Source organism: Triticum dicoccoides, chromosome 3A (genome assembly GCF_002162155.2).
Source record: "Triticum dicoccoides isolate Atlit2015 ecotype Zavitan chromosome 3A, WEW_v2.0, whole genome shotgun sequence".
NCBI lineage: Eukaryota > Viridiplantae > Streptophyta > Magnoliopsida > Poales > Poaceae > Triticum > Triticum dicoccoides.
The window spans coordinates 455,484,487-455,496,875 of record NC_041384.1 but is presented as its reverse complement, the minus strand read 5'-3'; the positions used below and the strand labels follow the sequence as shown (position 1 = coordinate 455,496,875).

At 44.3% G+C, this 12,389-nt stretch overlaps 1 protein-coding gene and 1 long non-coding RNA gene across 2 annotated transcripts; both read right to left on the bottom strand.

Moving 5' to 3' along the window:
- Positions 1 to 5,004: 5,004 nt before the first annotated feature.
- On the bottom strand, positions 5,005 to 5,614 carry LOC119271625. The gene is made up of 2 exons (XR_005134644.1): positions 5,276 to 5,614; positions 5,005 to 5,183 (listed from the first exon to the last, which is right to left on the bottom strand). It is a non-coding gene; the product is annotated as an uncharacterized LOC119271625 (long non-coding RNA).
- Positions 5,615 to 7,330: 1,716 nt separating this feature from the next.
- Positions 7,331 to 12,188, bottom strand: LOC119268539. The gene is made up of 2 exons (XM_037550199.1): positions 10,775 to 12,188; positions 7,331 to 7,868 (listed from the first exon to the last, which is right to left on the bottom strand). The coding sequence occupies exons 1-2, from the start codon at positions 12,082 to 12,084 to the stop codon at positions 7,688 to 7,690; spliced, it is 1,491 nt and encodes a 496-aa protein (XP_037406096.1). The 5' UTR covers positions 12,085 to 12,188; the 3' UTR covers positions 7,331 to 7,687.
- Positions 12,189 to 12,389: the final 201 nt, after the last annotated feature.

The following is a 12,389-nucleotide window of genomic DNA, read 5'->3' as shown; positions in this document are numbered from 1 at the left end:
CTTCCTCCTCCTTCCCCCTTCTCCTACTCCAACTAGGAAAGGAGGGAGTCCTACTCCCGGTGGGAGTAGGACTCCTCCTGGCGCGCCTCCTCCTGGCCGGCCGCCTCTCCCCCCCGTTGCTCCTTTATATACGGGGGCAAGGGGGCACCTCTAGACACACAAGTTGATTATAGAGATCTCTCCAGCCGTGTGTGGTGCCTCCCTCCACCATAATCCACCTTGGTCATACTGTAGCGATGTTTAGGCGAAGCCCTGCTGCGGTAGCTTCATAACCATCGTCACCACACCGTCGTGCTGCCGAAACTCTTCCCCGAGCTCTACTAGATCGTGAGTTCGCGGGACGTCACCGAGCTGAACGCGGAGGTGCCGTACGTTCGGTACTAAGGATCGGTCGATCATGAAGACGTACGACTACACCAACTGCGTTGTCATAACACTTCCGCTTAACGGTCTACGAGGGTACGTGGACGACACTCTCCCCTCTCGTTGCTATGCATCACCATGAACCTGCGTGTGTGTAGGAATTTTTTTTGAAATTACTACGTTACCCAACACAATTGATATACACATGCACAAAAAATTAACATATGTTTTAACTATGAATGATATCTTGAATGCAATAAACACACTGTAAGCACCAAGAAATCATGGACATAACGCACAAATTTAACTATGAACTACAATTTATGTGCATAAAAAACTGCACATAATTCATTACTGTCTATGTGCCCATGGACACAGAGCACTTTGTTCAGTTTACAAAAACTATGATTTAACTAACGGTATCTAAATTTCTATCTCTGCAAATAATTAACATCAAAATTAACAACGAGCATTTTCAGCACATAGACAGAGGGCAAAATGTAAGGAAATTTCCTTACAGTTTCAACACATCCATAACCTCCTACCAGTGAAGTTGCCTTCAAAGGTAACCGATTTCTTTGGGTTTTGCTTGTGGTAGCACAAGACAGGGACCTCTTCATACTCCACAATGCCTTCAAAATAGTGGCAGCAAGTCAAATCGCCTGGATTCAGTTCAAATTGAAGGTCCAGATTGAAAATGTCCCAAATCGTAGCCATACCCATAACCCTAATCCTATGGCGTCTTGGGTCAAGGGTTGAAACGCCATTGAACGTGGTGTTTCCCATATAGCCAAAACTGCAGGGATGTTGACATGACCAAAAAAAGTCAGATCTCAAGAAAAAAACTCCAGACGCGTCATATCATGCCAACCTTTGCGTTTGAGGTTAGAACAGTGATTTCGGCCACACCCGATGTACCATATGAAGGCCATAGTTAGATGCGGAGCTATTGTATGTCTGGGGGGGGGGGGGCGAACAAGTCTGGCGCCGTCATTGGCACGATGTGCCTCTTCCTCTTTTGGCTTGGCTTCGGCATCGGTGGGACTACCCGTTGTTGTCAACCATCATCATGTCTGAGTACCCCAACAAGAAGACCCGTCGCGTATTCATCGCCATTGTATTCGCCATGCAGGACGTCGACATCATATTCGCAGGGCTTGTGTCCATGATCGTCTCAGGCCTTTTCCTCCACTACGACCCTGCACTCGTGGAAAGAGAGCCCTCGGCGAACTACATGTGGTGCATCGTGCTGATGCTCGGGGCGGTCCCGACGGTGGCGACCTTCTACTAGCGGATGAAGATGCCGGAGACTGCCAGGTACATAGTCGCCCTCATCAACAAGACGGGAAGGTATATGCATGGATACACTCATAAACAATCCATATATACTATTGAATTTGAATCACTAGACCGACTTGGTTGGTTACACTTACACATTTAAACATGAGTAATTTTAGCATGCTTCCTCTTACCCCATCTTTTCACTAAAGTTGGTAAGAATCACTTGACACATATTGCACACTTTATGGTTCAACCAACTCAAACTACCTTCATGCCTAGACGACACATTCTCGAGGGAGTGGTCGTTCTACATGAAACATTGCATGAAATCCATTCGAAGAAACTTGATGGAGTGGTCTTCAAAGTGGATTTTGATAGGCTTATGATAAAGTGAAGTGGCCATTCTTCCGGCAAGCTTTGCGTATGAAAGGGTTTGATCCGGCTTGGAGAAAGCAGGTCGAATCCTTTGTACAGGAAGGCAGCGCTAGAATCAAGGTTAATGACGATATCGACCATTACTTCCAGATGCAAAAAGGATTGAGAGAGGGAGATCTGATGTCTCCTATCCTTTTTAATGCTGTCGTTGATATTTTAGCCGTTCTTGTTAGCAGAGCAAAAGAGGACAACAAGGTAGGTGGTCTTATCCCATATTTAGTGGATGGTGGGGTATCCATTCTACATTATGCAGATGACACCATTATTTTCATGGAACATGACCTAGCAAAGGCAAGAAACATGAAATTAGTTTTATGCTTTTTTGAACAACTTTTCGGACTGAAGATCAATTTTAATAAGAGTGAGTTGTTCTGTTTTGGACGCGTCAAGTCAAAGAAGAATAGGATAACTATAAACAGTTGTTCGGGTGTGAGCTAGGTTCATTACCTTTTACTTACCTGGGGATCCCGATTCATCATCACAAACTCACTAATAAAGAGTGGAAATGCATCGAAGATCGGTTTGAAAAGAATTTGAGTTGCTGGAAGGCAAACTCTTATCTTATGGAGGGAGGTTGGTTCTTATAAATCCGATGCTCACGAGCATGCCGATGTTCCTCCTTTCCTTATTTGAAGTACCGTAGGCGTACGGAAAAGATTGGATTTTTATCGGAAAAGATTGGATTTTTATCGATCTCATTTTTTTGGCAAATCGACGAAAACAAAACTAAATAGGTTAGCCAAATGGGACATTATCTGTAACCGAAGGATCAAGGTGGCTTGGGTATTGAAAATTTTGAAGTTAAAAAGAAGTGCTTACTTAGCAAATGGCTACACAGATTGGCGGCAGAGAGGGACAGAATATGGATTCAACTGTTGCGTAATAAATATTTACATTCTAAAACGCTGGCTCAAGTCACGACACATCGTCCGACTTGCATTTTTGGAAGGGGCTTATGAGGACAAAGGTTGCCTTGTTTAACAGGAGCAAGTTTATTGTAGGGAATGGACATGCTACTAGGTTTTGGGAGGACACCTGGTTGGGCGAGATTCTACTAGCCTTGCATTACCCTTTCTTATATAACATTGCACAACAGAAAGAGGTTTCTGTTGCTACAGTGTTGGGATCGGTTCCTCTTAACATTCAGTTCAGACGATTGTTAGTGGGTTAAAGATGCGATAGATGGCTGCATCTCGTGCGCAGGTTAATGTAGGTTAACCTATCTGATGCAGCAGACTCCTTACTTTAAAAGTTGTCCGTGTTAGAAGTGTTCTCGGTTAAATCTATGTATATAGACTTGATTAACACGGGGCATGTCTTGAGGTAGATCCGCATCTGGAAATTAAGGTGCCATTGAAAATCAAGGTGTTTATGTGGTTTATGTATAAAGGAGTGATTTTAAAAAAAATAACTTGACCAAGCGTAGTTGGGAAGGAATTAAAAGATGTTGCTTTCGTGATAACGACAAAACAATAGGGCATCTTTTTCTCCAATGCCCACTTGCTAAGTTATTGTGACGAACAATTCATGTTTCTTTTAGCATTGTTCTGCCCGTTGCATTCTCACATTTATTTGGGACTTGGTTAAATGGGATAGAGCCCAAGACCATGGCACATATACGAGTTGGAGTATGTGCTTTACTTTGAGCCATTTAAAATTGTCGGAGCGATGTTGTCTTTAACAGACAAACCATGATCAATTTTTTGCAGGTTATCTTCAAAGCTCTACTTGGATCCATATGTGGCCGTCACTCAGTCATGTGGACCACAAGGAGCATATGGATATTGGGTGCAACCGATGAGAGATGGTTACATGGGATACTTACAATCGGTTTGAATGACGGTCCAATAATAAAATAGGTGTTTAGTCATCTTACTCTATTTTCGCTGGTTGTGGCAAATTTATTTTTTGAGATTCATATTATTGTTAGAGACTTCGTGTTGAACATGGATTTTTAATAAAATGATTGTGTGCATCAAGAGATGGAGAGCCCGGGGGCATTTTTTTTCGAAAACACATGAAAGGTAAGAGTTAATCAAATCAATAGCTCAGATCTGTTATGCATTTTTACCTCTCATGTGAAAAGGAAAGGTAAGAGGGAGCACATGCTAAAATTTTCCAACATCCATGTTAATTCCTGGTACTTTGATCCAGTTCCTTGGTTTGTTCATAATGTCCCTGTTCCTGCTGGTGACGGGCATCAAATACAAATACCTCAAGAACCACTAGCGCATCCTCTCCGCAATCCTGGAGGCGCTCACGTTCTTCTTCGTAAACTAGGGGCCCAACAACACCACCTTCGTTCTGCCGGCCGAGCTATTCCCGACGCGTGTGTTGTCTACATACCACGCCATCAGCGCCGCATCGGGCAAGACAGGCACCATCGTCGCGGCCTACCGGCGGGGACGGTAACGCTGCCGGCGAGGGCGCTGGGCGTGTGGACAAGGATGACAAGTTCCCTCCTTGGAGCACCGAACAGCAGCCGCCGCCGGCGTCGACGAATGCATGAGAAGACGCAGCGATCGAAAGGGGACAAAATAACCATGCCAAGCATGCATCTATGCATGCACTAGTGTGTGTGTTTTTATCTTCAGTTTTGCTAAAGCACATCTAAATATACCATAAGTATTGCACATCTATGTCATTGATCTTACATCGAGATTCGTGTGGATATTTTCTTTTTCTTTTTTTTCTTTTCCTCTTTATGCTTGATTCACTCATTTAGATGTGCAATAATTAGGGCACATCTAGATGTGGCCTAGACACACCCTTTTATCTTCTGCGGGGATATTTCCGGACAGAGAATAACTGCATTACATCTCTAGAACTAGAAGTAAAGGAATCGGCATCATTTTCCTCACTCGCAAATCTCCAACTGAGAAGCTAGAAAGAAGAAACTACATGGACTACAATCCTGGTTTCCGGAACGAACGATTAAGCTGGATGAACTGATTACACACACGGCGGCGTCGAGTTACAGAAGAGGGGGAGCTCGGTTCAGAGGAGCCTGTAGGCGGAGGCGGCGTCCAGCGGGTGGATGAGGTAGGTGAGGGCGAGCGCCACGAACATGAGCACGTACGCGATCCCTTGGTCCACGCTCGTTCCTGCCAACATTGATCCACAAAACCAAGCAAATCACTAATAAGCATCACACGCACGCACGAGGAGAGGACAAGGAGAGGAAGAAAACACTAACCATCGCGGGTGCCGGGGCGGGGCCCTGGGCGCTGGCCACGGAGGCGAGCACGACGACGATGGCCATGGCGACAAGGGACGACGCTCTGGGGATTGACGCCATGTCCTCTGGTCTCTCTGGATAACCGAAACGGCCGGGTTTGGAGCTTCTATCTAGAATCTAGATCCCCCTCCCTCTCGCTCTGGAGATCAGGAGAGGAAGGGGAGGCAGGCACAAGAGAAGAGGCTGGCGTTTCTGTTGTGCTCGCATGAATTTCGGCGAGACCCGGATTTATATAGCCTTGATCAGAAATAGGGGAGCTCGTGCATAAATGGGAGTGGCCAGCCTTGCTCCTCGTTGGCTTGGATAGATTCAGGCATAGTAACGTTTTGACCTGTAATCAGTACTATCAGATCCTCTACCCTAAAAAGTGGGACTCACAGATCCTCCCATCTCTACCTGGATTGGATAAACGGTCGCTATACTTTATATTATTTTCCTTTGATGAAACGAGGCAAAAGTTTTTCCATTTCATTGATCAAGGAGAAGAGGGGTCCAGTTGAAAAAAAAGGGGAAGAGGGTCCAGACAACAGCGACAAAGTAGCGAAAATAAAACCATTACCCGCAAGGTAAAACAACACCGTACCCAAGCCCCCTAGCGCCTGTAAATCACCCACAACCTCGCCGCCTCAAGGATTTTGTCAACAATGGTCGTAGTTGGGGTAGATGTGTTCCGGAAGACCCTAGCGTTAAGCTCTTTCCAAACATCCTAGGCTATAAGCATCATGAGGGAGGTCATTGCTTTCCGATTTGAAGATTTTTTGAGGGCAATATTGGTCCACCAATCTTCCAACGCGACCATAGTCGACCATTCATTAGTCATGATTTCACCAAGCCCAATCTGCACCTTGACCGCGTTTCAAACAAAATCGTGTTGCAACATTGGAAAAGAAGGTGGGGCGATGTTTCTTGAACTTGGTTGCGAAGGGGGCACAAACTGTAATTTGCCACCCCCTATGGTGGAGCCTATCAGCCGTCCAAAATCTATTGTGGATGATCAACCAAGCGAAGGACTTACATTTTGGAGTGCTCATACCTCCCAAACGGTCTTTAGCAAAGGTGTGATAGTGATCCCCTCGAATTGCATCTTGTAGGCCGAGGACGTCAAGGGAAGGTCATTATCCATAAACTTTCACGTGATCGTATCATCTATTTCATGGTCAAGAATACACCATCCAACATCTCTCAAAGGGTGGTGAACTCCTGAATGTTGTCAATAGTAATGTCATCTGTCATGTCAATTTGGAAAACCTAAAAGTTATCATGTAGAGCCTTTTACACCGTGCTACTCTTCTTTCTAGAAATATCAAATATTCTTTTGCATGATATCCCTTGGCCTCAAACCGTCAAGCCAAGGTAACTCCCAAAATTTTGCCTTCGCGTCATTCCCAGCTAGACTTTATTAGCCGTCGCGAAGAGGTCTCTATCTCTATCATCACATGCCGTAGGGATACCCTAACCGCGCCAAGGCTTGGATGGCTCAGACCAATCAAACCAAAGCCATCGGAGGTGGAGAGCAGTGGCGAACTTGTGTTCAAGTCAAAAACTCCGAGACCTCTCATAATCTTTGGCTCACTCGTTTCCAGTTAACCTTGCATTTTCCTTGGTGACCTTATCGCAACCCGCCCAAATAAACACATGTCTTAGGGCATCGATCCTCTTCGACACCTCAGCCAAAAGGACTGGCAAGGTGATGTGGTAGATGGCAATGACAGAGAGCACCGCCTTGACCAGATGGCTGTATTAGTAGTATCATCAGGCAGAGGAAGACTGTGTATGTGACCGCGAATTTGTTGACCAGAAATCGAGGGGCGTTGTGGACGGAAAGGTTCAACTACGGGCTCGTGATCCTTCCTTCCTGTCGAGGTGCCATGGCATGGCACACTAGACTGAAACCTGAAAGTCTCGAACTGCAAAAAGGACCCATACGGCTCCCAAGCCAACTGAAAAGATTAGAGTAAAACATGCGAGCTGGGACGAATTTGAGCAAGCAGAGAGACGACCATCAAGAAGAAATGCACAGGGTCCACATCAACGCATCTTATAATGGTAATGATTCGCAGATCAGAGGATTCATAGAACACCCCTGCAAGGGAGTCACATGACTACATCATACTGTACAAAAGAGATGCACCCCGGCATCAGCAATTCAAATCCTAGCAGAAAACAAAGTTCGACATGAGAGCCGCCATGTCGATGCTTCTTCATCAACGGGTTCAAACCATGGTTCAACGAGGAACTACTCCTAATTAGGATCACTCTAATCCATACTGTTTGGTTTCGGTACCACCTGCATCACAACAAAATATGCCCCTCTTCCATGACAAGTTATGGAGTCTGCATCTTATCCACGTACTTACTGCTTCGTTGTCGTCAACAGAAGTATGGATCTTCTTTCTTCCTGAAAATATCATACAACTGCCCAGAGCAACTGATTGTTACTTGGATAAGAAAAAGTGGATTTGTCGCATCATGATTCTCTAGTTCCGCAACAGTTCTTCTCATTGGTCCCTGCAGATCACCATCCAAAAGAAATTCCGCCAAGGTACGTGCCCTGAAGTGAACAGCAGAAACAAGTATAGTTTCAGATATCGGTGTCATCAAACAGCACTTAAGCATCACATGCATATAGTGTTACTAAGAAAAATGCACTGCATATATCAAGGTGGTATACAGCAATCACCTACTCATGTTATATTAAAAATGGCAGTCAATGGTTTTATAGAAGTGAATGGTTGCACAGACAAATAACACGGAAATTCTACCTGAAATGCCTTATTCTAGTGATGCTTTGCAGCATTTAAAATTGCATTCATAGACATATACCACGATATGTACTTGTTTAACTGGGATGCTTTCACACGTATGGGTGGGATAACAACAATATTGCACGAGTAAATTCAGGGCCATCGACTTGCCAAATTTCAACCTAAAATCACATACTAAAAGACATTTGTGGGGAAAAAACACTACAAAATTCAAAATTTAAGATTGCAACTTGGCTTCAGAACCTAGTTGCAAAATTTAAAATCAAATCTTAAGATTGCGCTGAGTGATGTGACCAAATTAAAAGCCAATTTATTATTATTATTTTTTTGCTCAAGTGACTTCCCTACTGGGTAAGTGATGTTGAACTTAACCTTTAGGCCTCTTTTGGTTCATAGGATAGGATTATCGTAGGAATAGGAATCTTGTAGGAAATGAGATGACATGTATCTCAAATCCTATGAATAGGAATAGGAAACAAGATGTCATTTGGTTGACACCAAAGGATTTTTTCCATTGAGTCTAGGCTCATTTTTATTTTCCTATGAAATGTGGAGGATAGGAACCAATCCTATGTAGGAATAGGAATCCATTCCTATGAACCAAAGGGCTCTAAAGGAAAAAATCATATAAGAATCCTATCCTCTAGAATTCCTATGAAATTCCTCCAAACCAAAGGAGGCCTTAAAGTTTTTACTGAGTTAACATATTTTCAAACCAACCTGCTGAAGCTGAATACATCACATAGAAGACAGAGTACAAAGTTCAAAGATGTAAGATGTTGCCCTCTAATATCTTATGTGCTGATGCGAATTGCACAAAGGCAATACAAGATTGACTACCAAGCATTATTTTTATTTTCATTTTCAAAAGAAACATTGGACAATAGTGGACCTTGTAATATACTACTAGTACAAAGTAAAATAAATATTGGTATCAATATCAGCTTTTATTCTGTGGCCTCTTATTTAATTGATTATGTCTCCTTGATTCTGCAGAAAACAAAACCCATCTCTTGCTTACCAAAAAACAAAACAAAAAACTAATGAAATTCACCATATAGAAGAATGGTTAAATTCCTTCAACAACTATCTACTTTTAGGATATTTATAAACTGTGCATTGAGAAAAAAGTCTAAAAAACGTCTTATATTAATGCACAGAGGGAGTACTAAACAATTTATTGGTCAAGAATACTTGACAAGATGATTACAAAGCATCGATATATATCAACAACTGGTGTGTATTATTACTTAAACTAGCACAGTGCTTGCGAGGAAATGTTTTAAATCATCTTCATTTTTTTTTAATTTCATTGAACTTACATTGGCATGCATAACTTACGAAATATGCAAAAACAGCGTATTTAGACCAGATATGTCATTTCTGCTTGTATATGAAAATAAAAGGAAGTTTGGACCAGGACCAAGCGGTTGATTGCTTAAAAGAAAATAAAGATCAGAACCTTACCCGGCTGGTTATTTGTACGTGTTATTAGATCAGTACACAGAATTAATCGAGTTGACTATATCTAGAAGTACAGAAATATATCAAGCTGATTGCTCAGCCATTTGTAATGGGCCGGTTGTGCAGAAGTTGATGTTTATACTGATATTGGATTAGTACAGTGCATCACCATTTGGATCAGTGAAACAATTGGTGGTCCGCATATTAGATGTGGCTGCTCTACCAGTCGTTGGCTGAGCCAATAAATTGTTTGTAGATGATATTGTATCACACAGGATTATTAAGGCTCTGATCGCTGTCTAGCAGATTGCCGCTGTATCTCTTGTATATGTTCAGGACCCCGATCGTTGATATAAGATCAGTAAGCACGCATAATTAAACTTGAGCAGTTTTTCACAGAGGAAACAAAATAGGAATAACATCGATTGTAGGGCACGGCTATTGTTAACTACAATGAGTTTGCTATCGCCGCCTTATTGCAGGGGACGTCCAGTGATCCAGACCTAATTCCTTTCTCTTTCTTTCTTGCACGAACTTGTTACAAGCATGCGCTATGCCCATCCTCGGAACAACCATCATACTTAAATTTACGCACAAGCATGCAGATCACAATTAAGTTAGTTTCTGCATGGTTCAAGGTATATCTTGATAACTCTTGTCATTTTATAGCATCCACACGGGTACGTACCTTCAGTATTCATGTATGGTGGTCTTGATTCGGAATTTGTGAATGTGATCAAATATGTATCGGTTCAGGAACCAATTTGCTAGGGGTGTATGTCTGTATGAACCAATTCATTAGCCTCGGATGTTTAAGTGGACTTACAGTGTCTCAAGGGCTCGTCAGAGGTTGTGATCCAAAGAATCGATTAATACCGGAAGAGATAAAATGAATTATTTTTCCGTGTAAGGAAATGGGAATTACAGGTATACACTATCGGATGTGATCTATTTAGGTAAAGTCATGAAGAACCACCAAATGCTATCTATTTAGATACAATAATGACGATCTACCAGGCTAAACCAAACTCAACGTCAGTTCTGATTCTACAATACAATTGATTACCAAATGTTTATGATTTCTACAACTTAACACAATTTGAAATGATTTAAGGTTTATTACTAGCATGGGCTAAACAAAAACAGTGATGATTGATATACACAAGATATGCAACAATATATAATTTTGTTTTGTTTAAACTTTCAGCAAATTCAACTTTTAACGCACCTGGATTCCTCTCTTGCATCCCCCATTGCTAACTTCCTTTGGCGATAAAGAGCACAGAGAGCTTGCATAGCTATCTCCACATGATTGCAAACTGAACTACACAGATGTCCTTCAGAGTCCCACTCACTGGTAATTGTTGAAGGCAACGAGCCCGCCTCCCTCTTTACCTGGACATACTTGTTGTTGCCATTGCAAGGTTCAAATGGAACTCCAACCCTCGACATCATCCGTTCCTCACTCGGTCTTAATAGAGGTGAACATTTTTCAGCACCAATGACCTTGTTGCCACATTTGTCCGATGATTCAACCATTGGTGTCTTGTTCATTTTTGCATCCCCCTTCAATAGCTGACTGACTCCAGTAGCTGGAACACCATCAAATGAGCCTTCTTTTTCGCCAGTTCCGGCTTTACAATAGTCACTCTTGGAAGGACCCTTCTGTAGAGGGCTCTTGCTAAGAAGCCCCGGAGAAGGAAGCAGCACTGTCCTGGGCATCTCATCATCAAACTTTTCTGATTTCACAACTACACTCTCCTGCACGGAAGCTGCCACCTTTGAAGCCTCGGGCATACAGGCCATCTTCCCGGTTCTTGTCATCTGCTCCTCCATCTTTACAAACGAAGATTTCTGCTGATCATTCCCCAGAGTACTGACAGAATCGATTTGCCCCTGTCCATCTCCCTTCCCCGATTCCAACTCACCGGGCTCGGCTCGCCGTAGTCGCTTGAAGCGCTGGCTCAGCGGCACTTTGTCATCCCCATCTTCGTCCCCTTCCATTTCCATCTCGCCGGCCACCGCCGTCCTATCCCCTTCCTCCCCGTCGCTGCACAGGTCAATAATGTCGTCGTCGTCGTTCCCCTCCCCTTCCTTGGCCTCCTTGACGCGCCCCTCGTCCCGATGCACCGCTTCTGGGGCGGCGTCACCGGGCACGAACGCCATCTCGTCGGTCTCGTCCCGCGGCCGGTGGTACGCGCCGGCTAGCGCCTTTTTCTTCTCCTCCTGTGCTTTGAGCTCCCTGAGCGCGGCCTTTAGGTTGGAGTGCACCTCGTCGACCCCCACCAAGCGCGCCCTCGCTGCCTCGAGTTCGGCCTCCGCAGCCGCCAGATTCGCCTCGAGAGTGGCCCTCTCGCGGTCCCGCGCGGCGAGGATGCGCGAAACCGCATCGAAGTCGGCTCTGCGGTGGGTCTTGGTGAGGTGGATCACGAGCTGCGGGCCGGTGAGGAGGGCGAGTTCGTCCTCGGAGGCGGAGGCGGAGACCATCGAGGCCGGCGGCCCGGAGGCGGTGCACCGCTGCGAGCTGCCTCGGGGCATAGGGCCTTCGTGGTGTGGTGGTGGACTGGTGGTGGTGGTGGGCGGAGGAAGGGGCGAATGGGGTTTCTGGGAATCAGGGAGCGACTGCCGGTTACGGTGTACGCATTGGCGGAGCCTCGTGGAGGCCAAAGGGGGTTGCGACCCCCACTTCCAAAAGTGATTTTTTTTCTTTATTGGTATACTGAGCATCGGCCCAGCCTAAGACAAGCCACATTGAAGAGTAACATACATTAATAATATACACATATCACTAGACTATATTACTATCTTCATAATGGGTAGTGATATAGGTGTGGTGTCATGCA